General features: G+C 40.4%; 2 protein-coding genes across 2 annotated transcripts; one reads left to right on the forward strand and one right to left on the reverse strand.

The window, feature by feature from the left end:
- Positions 1–676: 676 nt before the first annotated feature.
- On the forward strand, positions 677–3,357 carry LOC132787404 (RNA-binding protein Musashi homolog Rbp6). The gene is made up of 5 exons (XM_060794417.1): positions 677–835; positions 920–1,215; positions 1,274–1,527; positions 2,493–3,116; positions 3,175–3,357. Exons 1-5 carry the CDS (start codon positions 785–787, stop codon positions 3,180–3,182), a joined length of 1,233 nt encoding a protein of 410 aa, XP_060650400.1. The 5' UTR covers positions 677–784; the 3' UTR covers positions 3,183–3,357.
- A 2,538-nt stretch (positions 3,358–5,895) lies between these two features.
- LOC132787399 (ras GTPase-activating protein-binding protein 2) lies at positions 5,896–11,066 on the reverse strand. Its single transcript, XM_060794409.1, has 5 exons — positions 10,617–11,066; positions 10,310–10,493; positions 7,260–8,910; positions 6,936–7,186; positions 5,896–6,873 (listed from the first exon to the last, which is right to left on the reverse strand). The coding sequence occupies exons 3-5, from the start codon at positions 8,782–8,784 to the stop codon at positions 6,562–6,564; spliced, it is 2,088 nt and encodes a 695-aa protein (XP_060650392.1). The 5' UTR covers positions 8,785–8,910; positions 10,310–10,493; positions 10,617–11,066; the 3' UTR covers positions 5,896–6,561.
- Positions 11,067–11,581: the final 515 nt, after the last annotated feature.

Here is an 11,581-nt window from a genome sequence, read left to right on the forward strand (position 1 = left end):
CTCGAGTCCACTTTGGCCTTTTTGCTTGATTGTGAACTAAGCTGGAGCTCTTGCGTCAAACAAAAACCAAAGGTAAGTCGTGGTAAATAAGACTAACAAAGACCCAATAAAATCTCAATAAAAATAACTGATTGAATATAAAACTGTGTTTTTAATATGGTAGGGGAGATTTGAATTTACAGCAAATATCGATCGAATAATATACTTTGGAAAGAATGTGGCAAAACATGCATATCTGTCATGGGTGCTGTCCTAAGCTTACTTTGAAATGTAACGGCTCTTGAAAAAGCCGGCCGTTAATCGATAATGCAGCTTTCGATAAAAATACGGTATGGCTCGATTCGAATTGAGTTATCGGCCAGCCATGTTCATGTAGTCGTGCTATCGGCAGCCGTCATCGATACTAAGCACAAGGTCATCGTCCGTTACGTTACGTAACTAGATCAGTTATGGCAAAGCCAGCTAATGACAGCAAATTATGTTAAAATCCGTAACCGTGACAATTTAATGAGTTGGTTGGCTTGCAATGCATTTGTCCTGCAGTAAAACGTGGAAATTCGAATCCCCAAGCTTACGTAGAATTACCGTTACTTGCGCACGACACACCCTGTGCAGGTGTAGTGTAGAAGCGTAGAGTTGCCCGCTAACAGGAATCGCAAGGAGAATTTCATGAGGTGGCAACGCTCGCCTGACGTTTTGAAACTTTTTCGTTGTCACTTAATTTGTAGCCAGTTCAGTTTTTGTGCTTTTCTTTCATTGTGCAATAGCAGTAAATTTAGTTTTCATGCCAAAAATGGTGAATAACTCGGTTGTTAATGTGCCCTTCTACCAGGAGGTAAGTGTGAAGCACAAACTAAATTAAATAAATATAAATCACAATACGATATGCAAAAAATCACATTGCACATTGTTTTTGTAGAAGCGCAAAAATAGTTCGCCAAATAATAGTTCCACTGCGGATGCAAACGGCGGCGCCGCCATTACAACAATGGAAAACAATGAACACTTGCGTAAAATATTTGTGGGCGGCCTCTCGCTAAATACCTCGGCGGCCATGATGCGCACATTCTTCTCACAGTTTGGACCGGTGGCCGACACTGTGGTGATGCGTGATCCCATCTCGAATCGGTCTCGGGGCTTCGGTTTCGTCACCTATGCGGACTCCGAGTCCGTGGAGAATGTGCAGCGTGCCCGTCCCCACATTATTGACAGCAAGTAAGTGACGTTTGTTAGGAAAAAGTTTAATAAAATAATATATAAATATATTCTATAGAACCGTTGACACCAAACGCGCTTTTCCGCGCCACGAATTCAACAAGGCTGTGGGACACTTAAGCAACATCAAGACCAACAAGATCTTTCTGGGCGGCCTCAAGGACTGTCATGATGAGGACTCGTTGCGCGACTATTTCCGCAAGTTTGGCAATGTCACCAGTGTCAAGGTGCTGACAGACAAGGACACAGGACGCAAGCGAGGCTTTGGCTTCCTCGAGTTCGAGGATACGGCTTCAGCTGGGCGTGCCTTGGGTAGGTCAACTAAAACTTCATATATTAGTTACTAGATTGTATTTTAGTTGCTTTGTTAAACTTAACATCAATTTATAGCTTTGTTCAATCATGAGTGAATTCAATCTTGATTACTTCTCATCAATTTATAGCTATGTTTTTTCGAATAAGCGAACGAATTCAATCATGATTGACTTTTTTGTAGAGCAATTGCTGTAGTCCGTCAAAGGTACAGTTGACACTATTCCTGGCTAATGCAGAGCATGTCCTGACTTGAACTTTACATGTGTTACATTTCTGCCAGTAATTCCCTGTACTTTGGGAAACCATATTTCTTGTTATACCTACTTTTCGCAGGAAAGAACTTGGCTTTAATATGTAAGATAGATTGTATGCAGGTACGAAAAGTCATTATGTTTATTTAGCCTTGTGTCCTTTCCTAGAAACATGTATTTTCGAAGATTAAAAGACCCAAGTTCTAGGTAGAACAAATTTTCTTTCAAAATATGAAACGCGGAAAATAATAGCTATGAACAGATTCAAATTTAACGAGTTTTCCGAAACAAATTTCAAAAAGCGAATATAAGGATTTATTTTACCTTTTGTTTTAATAGCTAAAGTATATATATGTATTTCAAGGGATATTAAAAAATAATAATGATATTGATAATAACGCGGAAAATAACAGCTCTAAACAGATTTGAATTTAACGAGTTTTCCGAAACAAACTTCAAAAGGAGCATATAAATTTCTTTGGTCCTTTTTCATAACAGCTAGATTATATATGGATATTAAAATAATATGTATGTACGGTATGTATTCGATAGATTACATTTAAGGGAATGTATACAATAGATTATACTTATTTATGAATTTAAACAAATATCAAATTAATAAAAGGATAACTATATATAGTAGGTAATGTATACACATTTGAAACGATAAAGTTAACTTTTAATAAGCTCTTCTTTATCTCTTTGTCACAGCTCAAGGCAAGCACTCGATCAACATGATCACTGTGGAGGTGAAGAAGTCCACCCAGATGGCGGAGTCGAGCAAACGCATCCGCCTGCCCATCGGAGGAGCCGCCTGTGCCGGCTACGCTCCGCCTCAGCCAACCATAATGGACAATTTCGTGTACAGCGGCAACTACAATCCGTATCAGGCGCAGACCTCGTTGCCACCATCGGCATTCTTCAACGGCTGGGCCTCGTATGTGGCACCCACAGTGCCATCGACATACCCGCGCTATCCACATCGTCCTCCGCCAGTGGCTGCTTACGCTGCTCAGGGAGCAGCTTGGCCGCATGGCAGTTGGCCAGCTAACAACTATGGCCCAGTTGCCTCCTGGCCAATGAAAGGCGGTCCAAAGCATGGTCCAATGATGAACGAGCGTCCCAAGAACGAATACAAATCGGTGCAGGCCGAAGAAGCTACCAAGCAGAAGCTATCAAAGCCATCGATTGACGAGAATGCTGCTGGCGATGTGGAGAAGAAGTGGTTGGCCAAGGAGTACAAGGTGTTCAAGCCATCGGGCAAATACAACTTCAATGCATCACAGACCAATCACATAACTTCCTTGGGCAACGATGGATCCACTCCTGCCTATGGTAAGGGATTGGTAATCGAATCCAAATTGAACTCTTTTATCTCTTCTTTACTCTGCAGGCATTTAGGATGAAAAGGGATCAAATGCAATACGGAACATCTACCGCATTTAAAACATAATTATAGACTGATATTGTGATTGGGATTTGAACTCGATGTTGAGAGAATATTGAGGAAATATCTGCATTCGATTTATTGAAATCATTAATAAAATATTTACTCGCTTTTTTTGTAGACTTAATAATCGTAAACTGAGTTGTTCTCACTTTATTTCAAAAAACATATAGGTTCATAATTTGTTAATGTTTTGTGTAATGTTTTATACCTGAAGAGCTATAAAACGCACCACTGAATTTTCATATTTTCATTTTCATATTCGTAATCATATAGTCAATAATCAATTATCATAATCAGTTAATTGAAATGGATTTTCATTTGTTCGTTATTATTGTATTTTATTTTTCTTATTTGCTCATTGTGCGCCTCAATTTCATTTAAATGCTAAATTCGTTTGATTTTCAAACAAAAATCAATCGTTAAGTTTAGAGAACTGAATACACAAGAGTTGTTTGTTGATTTTTTTTTTTTAAAAATAACTTTGATTTATTTACTGCAATATTATTATAACGTGTTTTGCTTCATTTATCTGGATTTCTTAATGACTTAATGATGATCTCGAAATGAATGAAGGGAAGCTGCTAATCGTCGGAACACTCTTCAACTAAATTAAGTTGATTGGATTTCTTTTTTTGTGTTTATTATTCAGTTATCAAAGGTGATGTCTGGTGAAAGCGCCCAAAACGGATTTACAACTATATTCGTAATTGTAATAGTATAGCCTATAAATTAAATAGAATTAATCTTGTTTTTTCTTCTTTTTTATACAAACTGCTGTATTTCATATTTTTCTTTTCTTGGGTTTGTGTTTAATATTAGTATTTTGTATAGTTGTTGTTGCTTGGAAATGAGCATGAACGTTTATCATTTTTTTGTATATTTAATTTAATTTATTTTCGCTTTTCTCTCTTCATTTTTTGTTTATGTTTTCAAGCATTAATTTCAACACTGTTTTTTGAGCTAAAATTTGAACACTAACATTTTCGTTTAATTTAAAATGTTCTAAAAAAATTGCTTAAAGCCCCGACAACAGTGCTAAAAAACTTGCTTTCTGTGTTTGCTGTGAGAAGTGTGTTATAAATGTTAAATAAAATAATAATAATAAACTACAATTATAACCAAAGAGTCTATATATGATTTAGTTAGTTAAACAAATGATATGTTTGAAGCTAAACAACACAAACAAAATTCAAAATTCACTAATGCGAGATTAAACAATATTTTGAAGACTTGCATTTTACAAATTAAATATATTATAGAGATGAGTGTGAGGGAGTTTTTTTTCTGTTTTGCAAAGAGTTGTTATATAGATCTAAAAGTTAACATTACATTTTATGAGTGTTTCACATACATACGTATATATAAGTTATATATATATATGATGTATATTTTTCTTGTTACATGTGTTTTTTTGCTTGATCTTTACCTTGAGAAAAATTGTAGTAGCTTTTTGTTTTTTTTGTGTTATTTTTCTTTGTATTTGTTGTATTTTTTTTTTACATTTTCTTATAGATTTTATTTAAAAAATATGTACTAAATTTTAGTTCACAACTGTGTTGGAAACACCAAATCGTTTAAGTTGCTTGACTTAGTTTGGTTTACGAACTTCTTGAATTCACTTCACACTTCACTTCACTTAAAATTCAAAATTCAAAATTGGCGCTAACCGCCGATTTTTCACGCTGCGGCGTCGCATTTTCCATTTAAAAAAATGTCAACAATTTGTTTCGTTCCACATTTGTTTAAGAGACTAGCTAGGCAAATATATATGTACTTGTATTTTACTTGTTTATCATTATTATTAATTATGTGTGCTGGCTATAAATCAACTTAACGGACATTATTTTTCAGGGTTGGTTAAGGAGAAGGGTTGGATAAAAAGAGGGGGGGTGGTTTGCGGGGGAGGAAAGCGTGAAAATGCGACGACGCTGACGACGACGTTGCTGCGCTGCGTTTTGGCTGTTTAAACTTAAATCGTTCTTTTTGTTGTTGTGGTTTTTTGTTGAGGTCTTCTGCTACATAGATATTTTAGTTTTCTTTCTTTTCACTTTTTTCATTTTCATTTAATCGCTTTTACATATTTTCTCTTCACTTTCATTCGCATTCATTCTCTTATTTTTTTTGTTTTCGTTTTAAATTACTGTTTTAAGTCTTTGTTTTGCTTTTTTTATTGCGTTTTTTAAAAAAAGTATTTTCTTCTTTTTTTTTGTATGGTTTTCATTTTCATTTTTCTTGTTTAGTTTTTAGCTAAGTTTTCTTTTTAAGTTTAATTTAATGATTCGCTTTTAATTGTATTTTTTGTTTATTCATTAAGTGCTTAAGTAAATGTGTAATTAAATTAAAACAAACAAAAAAACATTCGCATTTGCATTACTCTCATTGTTTTTCTTCTTTTCTTTTTTCTCGAGAACTTAAAATTAAAATTTTGAAAATTATTTGTTAAACGACAGTTGAAATTAATGTTTACATTTTACACTAAGTTCTGTGGTGTGTGTGTGTGAGTGTATGCTGGGGATGTGTGTGTGTGTGAGTGTGTCTGAGGGTGACTTTGTATGTGTGTGTGAGATGGTGGGCTGCATGTTTGAGACTTATAATAGACGCGTGTTCGTGTTGTTGTTGCTGTTGCCTGAACTTTAACTTTTACTTTTATTATTCTTTAATTAATGTTTTTTCTTTGAGGGAGAAGAGGTCGACGTGCTGCAGTATTCTCTAATTAAATATACATTGAAAATTTGCACAGAATTTTGCTTTTTGGCACGAGCTGACTGTAAAATGAAGAACACAATAGAAAACACCTAAAACAAACTGCACAACAAAAAAACCGAGCTTAACTAAAGGACGACCCAAAAGGCATATCATATATATGTATATATACTATATATATATAAATAGTTTCGTTATCTTTTTAGATTGCAGCACGACGTGTGTGTGTGGCCTCCAAATAAAGGAACGTTCATCAAACATGAAGACATTTTGTGGATTGTGTTGAATGTGAGTGTGTTGCTGATGCTCCTAGACTTTTGGTTGCTGCTTCTCTGCTCGCTTGTTCTTAGTGTGTGCGTATGTGTAGGTGAATATATATATGTATATGCAGTGCGTATGTGTGTGTGTGTGGTGCCTGTATTTGTAATGAAGATGGTAATTGATTGATTGCATTATGGAAGAAATCGATGCTCTGAACGTTGGGTTGTTGTTGTTGTTTGTAGTTGCTGCTGCTACTGATGTTATTGTTATGTTGCTGCTGTGGCGGCGAGGCTCTGGCGCTCTCTCTTTATCGGTTTGTGTCAGTCAGGCCTGCCTGTTCCTTTCCTTTCGCTTCCTTTACTTAGCTTAACGACGTCCATAGTTTCCGCCACCGCCGCCGCTGGTTTGTCCATTGCCGCGCAGCGGTCCATTGGACTGATTGCCGCCACCGCCGCTGCGGTTGTCGTTGCGCTGGCCAAAGCTGGCACCGCCTCCTCCATTGCCGCCCATGCGTGGTCCATTGTTGCCGCCGCCGGTGCGCATGTTGTTGCGTCCCATGTTGTTCATGTTGTTGCCACCCATTGGCTGGCGCGGTGGCAGATCGTTGCGCAAGCGCGGCTTCTTCTCCTCCACATTCAACTTCTGGCCATCGGGCGAGTTCTCCGGGAAGTACAGGGGCTAAAGAGGAAGAGTGTGATAATTAGTTTAAGCCTTTAGTTTGACATCACAACATGACATACGCAACTGGCCAGGCACTTTTGCACTGCCTCGGGATCGTCGTAGGTGATGAAGCCATAGTTGAGAGGGCTGCGCATGCCGGGTAACACTTTGCTGCCAACCTTGGAGAGAATGCGCAGCTCAATCACTGAGCCAAAGCGAGAGAACAGCTGACGCAGCTCCTCCTCGGAAGCATGGTGTGGAATATTGCCCAGGAACAGCTGCTGGTTGTCGCCAAACTGCTGAGCGTTGCTGGGACGGCGCTGCTCAAACTCTGTGAAAATAAATTGATATCAGATTGATATATTAAAGTAGCTCAAAGAGGGAGTAGAGAGTAGAGAACTTACCTTTGTTGCGAATCGAATTGTTGCGCTGTGGCAGCGGACCGCCGTTGTCCAGACGCGAGTTGTTGCCGTTGTTGTTCTGGCTGCTGCTGTTGTTGTTGGTGTTGTTGCTATTGTTGTTGTTGTTGTAGGAGGAGGACGCCGTGGTCGAGTAGCTGGCCTGTCCACCGCCACCGCCAGCCGCAGACGAGGAATAGACATTGCTGTGATTCTGTTGTTGTTGCTGCTGCTGTTGTTGCAACTGCTGTTGCTGCTGCAGCGCTGCATTCACAAAGCCGCTGGGCGACGACGACGTCGACTTGAACAGATTGGCATAAGTTTTGGGCTCATTCTGCTGCTGCTTCGCCGCCTCGTACTTCTCCTGCTGCTGCTGCTCGTGAATGGTCTTGAAATCGTCCACAGGTGTCGGTGCCTTCTGCTGCTGCTGTTGTTGCTGCTGCTGCTGCAAGTGGCTGCTGGGCGCCTCATTGATTTGCTCCTCTTGCTCCAACGGCTGCTGCAGAGCCTGAGTTGCCTGCTGCTGCTGTTGTTGATGCTGCTGCTGGGGCAGCAACTGTGGCGGCGGTGCTGCCACCAGAGGCGAGTGCTGGAAGGCGGCAGCTGCTTGCACCGGCACGGGCTGCACAATGCCCACATTGGACATGACGGGGCCACTGGGCTGCTGTTGCACCAATGGCGACACGTTCGCCTGGACCAGAGCTTGTGGTGGCGCCTGCTGCTGCTGTTGTTGGGGCAACTCATCGTGGGAGACAACGCCATTCTGAATTGGTGGTGGTGGATTGGAGAACTGGGCCGGCAGTGGCACAGCGGCAGCCTGTGGAGCAGCGGGCAGCACGGCAACTGGACGTCCAGCTGCGGCACCAGCCTGGACTGGATAATAGATCTGCTGCTGCTGCTGCTGAGGAGCAGCGGCCGAGGCAGCGCCTGCGCCAGCCGCTGTGGCAGCCACTGACACCACGGGCTGTGGCAACACCACCTGGGTGGGCATCTGCTGCTGTTGTTGCTGCTGTGGTGGCTGCTGAGCGACGCCATCGCCTACAACCTGGACGGCTTGATCGACCACCTGCACTTGGACATCGTGCTCCTCGTCGTTCTCCGACCGCGACTCGCCATCCTGCTCGTCCTCGATGTACAGATCCTGATAGCGAAAGATGTCGTTGTGGACATAGTACTTCTTGGGCGACTGAGCGGCCAGCACAAACGTTTGGGTGAAGCGACGCATCGGTTGGCCATCGTTGGACAGCTCGCCGGTGACCTGGACAACAACACCATTGCCAAGGGTGGCCTGAGCATCGACCTGACTGATCTTGGCATGGCAATCGTTAAAGTTCAGCTGCTGGATGCGATTGTGGATCTCGCGCTGTCCCACAACCAGCGTCGATTCGCCGTGGATGAACGATGAGTTGTTGTTGTAGAAGCGATGCAAGTGATTGGGCGCCTTGTTCAACAGCGTGTAATACTGACGCACAAATTCGCGTCCCACCGACTGCGGCGAAGGCTGTTGCGATTGAGTCGCATCCATGACCATTGCTGGATTGTTGTTGACAAGAGCGTTTGTAGTTTGTGGTTGCCTGAGTCAGAGTTCCCTTAAAATGAGCGTGAGCGTGAGATTCAGAAATTAACTCTCTGCCTGAGTTGAATTTCTTAAATGTTCCTGTAAAGAAAAAAACGGGAAAGAGTCAAAGTCGACTCAGTTTAATGTTTTTACAACTGATCTTAAAATACAGCTGTAAAAAGCTGCTTTCTACGGAACTATTCTACAATGGTCAAGAGATGCACTAGATAAGAAAAGCGCACTTCGTATGTGTTTCTTGTACGTCAAATGCAGGCGGGTAAGCAAAGAACACCCTGTATGCTGTTTGCATGTGGGTGTGCAGTGTGACCGGAGATCAGTAAATCACTCAGTTTGATTGCATATCAGTTAACTATTAATGGACAAACACATCCCACATGCAAGCACTCAATGGATGTGACCGCGTGTGTGTGTGTGTATTAGGAGCAGATTTGCCGCAGCGCGGACATAAAGATTCAATGCAGTTGCAATTTGACCCACTTTACACTCACACACCGAAAAAATGCACCAAAAGGGTAAAAAATTCGTGCAAAGCCAAAACACACGACACAAAGGCAGCTGTCGCTTGCTTGACTGCATTTGTTTTTATTTTTGTTTGTGTTGTACATGCTTACATACATATGTACAAAGATCTAAGGACCCGTCATTTATTTACTCGCAAAGTAAATGACCTCATACACACAACACAACAAAAATCGACAGCAGCCATGTAAAGTAGTTTTAGGTTATGTTTGCACTTCAAGGTTGTGCTACGGCACAGCAGCAGAGGATACAACGCACACCGACACACCACCGAAAGTGTGTGTGTTTGTAAGTGTGTTGTGTCTGTGTTGCTGCTCAGGTAGTTGAGTTTCATTGAACTCGGACGAAAAAAGCAGCCTACACAACTCGCATTGCGATTTCGCAACAAAGGCCAACCGCAAAAAAAAGAGCGGGTAGAAAAAAACATGATGCGTGTGCGTTAAGCAAAATTGTTGCATTTAATTAAAAGTATTTGCTTTGAATAAATTAAACACACATGATGTCTTACCAATAATTTTGACGGACGGAGCAAATAAATCGCAGACAGACAGACAAAAAAGCAGCGCCAAATACGCGTGTCTTAGTGTGCGTGTGCGAACCGCGTGTGTGGGTCAGAGAACAAAGAAACCAAGCGATAAAAAGCAAGAACAAGAGCAGGCCAGCAAGCAAGCACAAGCAATGTTTAAACAAACTTACAAAAACAAATGCGCAGACATTTTTAGGTTATGAGTCGCCCCCAAACACAAGCGATAAAAATGCCGCTAAAGCGAAAAATGAACAAGCAAAAGCAACTGGAACGTCGCATTGCATTTGTATTGGTGTATTTTTTTCTTTCATTTTTCTTCATTTTTTTTGTATGCCACCCCAATTGAAATTGTGTATTTTTCATTTTATTCTATTTCTATGCATTGGGCGGTAGCATGTGCCCAATAACGCCGGCAATTAATTTTGTACTTACCTTTAGCAAAAGCCTGTTTGGCTCTTTGTAATGCACAATAATATTGCTTATGTGTTTTATATTTCAGGTTGATTTTCTTTTTTGGAGTCTGACGAATTTAGATGGCTCGTTGGCTGCCGGGCAGGTTTTCTTTTATTTATGCGTTGATTTTTGGGCAAATTTTAAAGCAGCTTTTTTTGAAATGCTGAAATATATTTTGTATTAATTTACAAACAAAATAAAAGTGAATTCTTAGACTGCAATTGAATATTTGGATGCACGCACGTACACACACGCACAAAGCACACAGAACACACACAACACTCACACGCGAAGCTTGTTGGTTAGTTGGAGCGGCCGCTTTAGTCTGCTTCTTCTTCTCCTTTTTGCCGTCTGCTTTGTTGCAATTTTTGTGGTTTGAAAAAATTACAAATTTAGCAATTCTTTGCGCATTATACTTGTGTGTTGTTGTTACTTTAGATGTTGGCGATCACAGTTGTTAACTAATTCAGTTTGGATGCGTTGTATTTTTGTTTAATTGATGTAAAAAAGAATCGCAAACGCAATGAAATTGAACAAGTGTTGAATTGAAAAGAGAACCGATTTTCCTCTTTGCTGCCTATTCACGGTGCATTTGCGTTTGTGTGTATGTGTGAGTGCGCCTCAGCGTGACCGCAAATTCTTTCTTAAAATATACTTTTTAACGACGAAAAGTTCACCAAAAAGCCGCAATAGTTTGAACTGTTCTTAGGTACCGTTAATTGCTATTAAAAACGTTTTTTTTTTTAAATTAAAATATTGCTGTTTTTTTCGACGAAAGCAATATACAAAATTAGATCTAAATAGAGCTACGACAGGAATGGAGTAGGGGTATGTTTTTACTTGCGGGCAGACCTTTAATGGTCACACCGTGGTAAGTGTGGCCGTGAATTGCGGGCAATCCGGCTAGACAGAACACAAAATGCCAAACATAAAATTTTGAGTAAAAAAAAATGAACAATAATTTGTATTTGATATTAAATTGAACACGATTAAAAGAAACCTTGTTGCTACAGTTTTTTGTTCTTATTCCTATTGTTTTGTCAAAGACAATGAAAAACAATTGTGTCACTCACAAAAGTCGTTGACAAGTAATGCTGCCACCCTGTCGAGATTCAGTGTCAAAGGGCTTACTTAAAATCAATTTATTTGCTGATTTAAACTGTTATCGATCACGTTACCTGTAGTGCTTACTCGAAATCTGTCAACTGTTTACGACCAGTCTCAATCGATCGTCTTAAATCGGCAAGGTTT

Source organism: Drosophila nasuta, chromosome 2R (genome assembly GCF_023558535.2).
Source record: "Drosophila nasuta strain 15112-1781.00 chromosome 2R, ASM2355853v1, whole genome shotgun sequence".
Taxonomy (NCBI): domain Eukaryota; kingdom Metazoa; phylum Arthropoda; class Insecta; order Diptera; family Drosophilidae; genus Drosophila; species Drosophila nasuta.

Coding starts and splice junctions, on each gene's coding strand:
- LOC132787404 (XM_060794417.1), top strand. CDS start 785: ATGCCAAAAATGGTGAATAACTCGGTTGTTAATGTGCCCTTCTACCAG. Junction 836..919: donor ATGTGCCCTTCTACCAGGAG/GTAAGTGTGAAG, acceptor TTGTTTTTGTAG/AAGCGCAAAAATAGTTCGCC. Junction 1,528..2,492: donor TTCAGCTGGGCGTGCCTTGG/GTAGGTCAACTA, acceptor TCTTTGTCACAG/CTCAAGGCAAGCACTCGATC.
- LOC132787399 (XM_060794409.1), bottom strand. CDS start 8,784: ATGGTCATGGATGCGACTCAATCGCAACAGCCTTCGCCGCAGTCGGTG. Junction 7,187..7,259: donor CAATTCGATTCGCAACAAAG/GTAAGTTCTCTA, acceptor TTATTTTCACAG/AGTTTGAGCAGCGCCGTCCC. Junction 6,874..6,935: donor AAAAGTGCCTGGCCAGTTGC/GTATGTCATGTT, acceptor CTTCCTCTTTAG/CCCCTGTACTTCCCGGAGAA.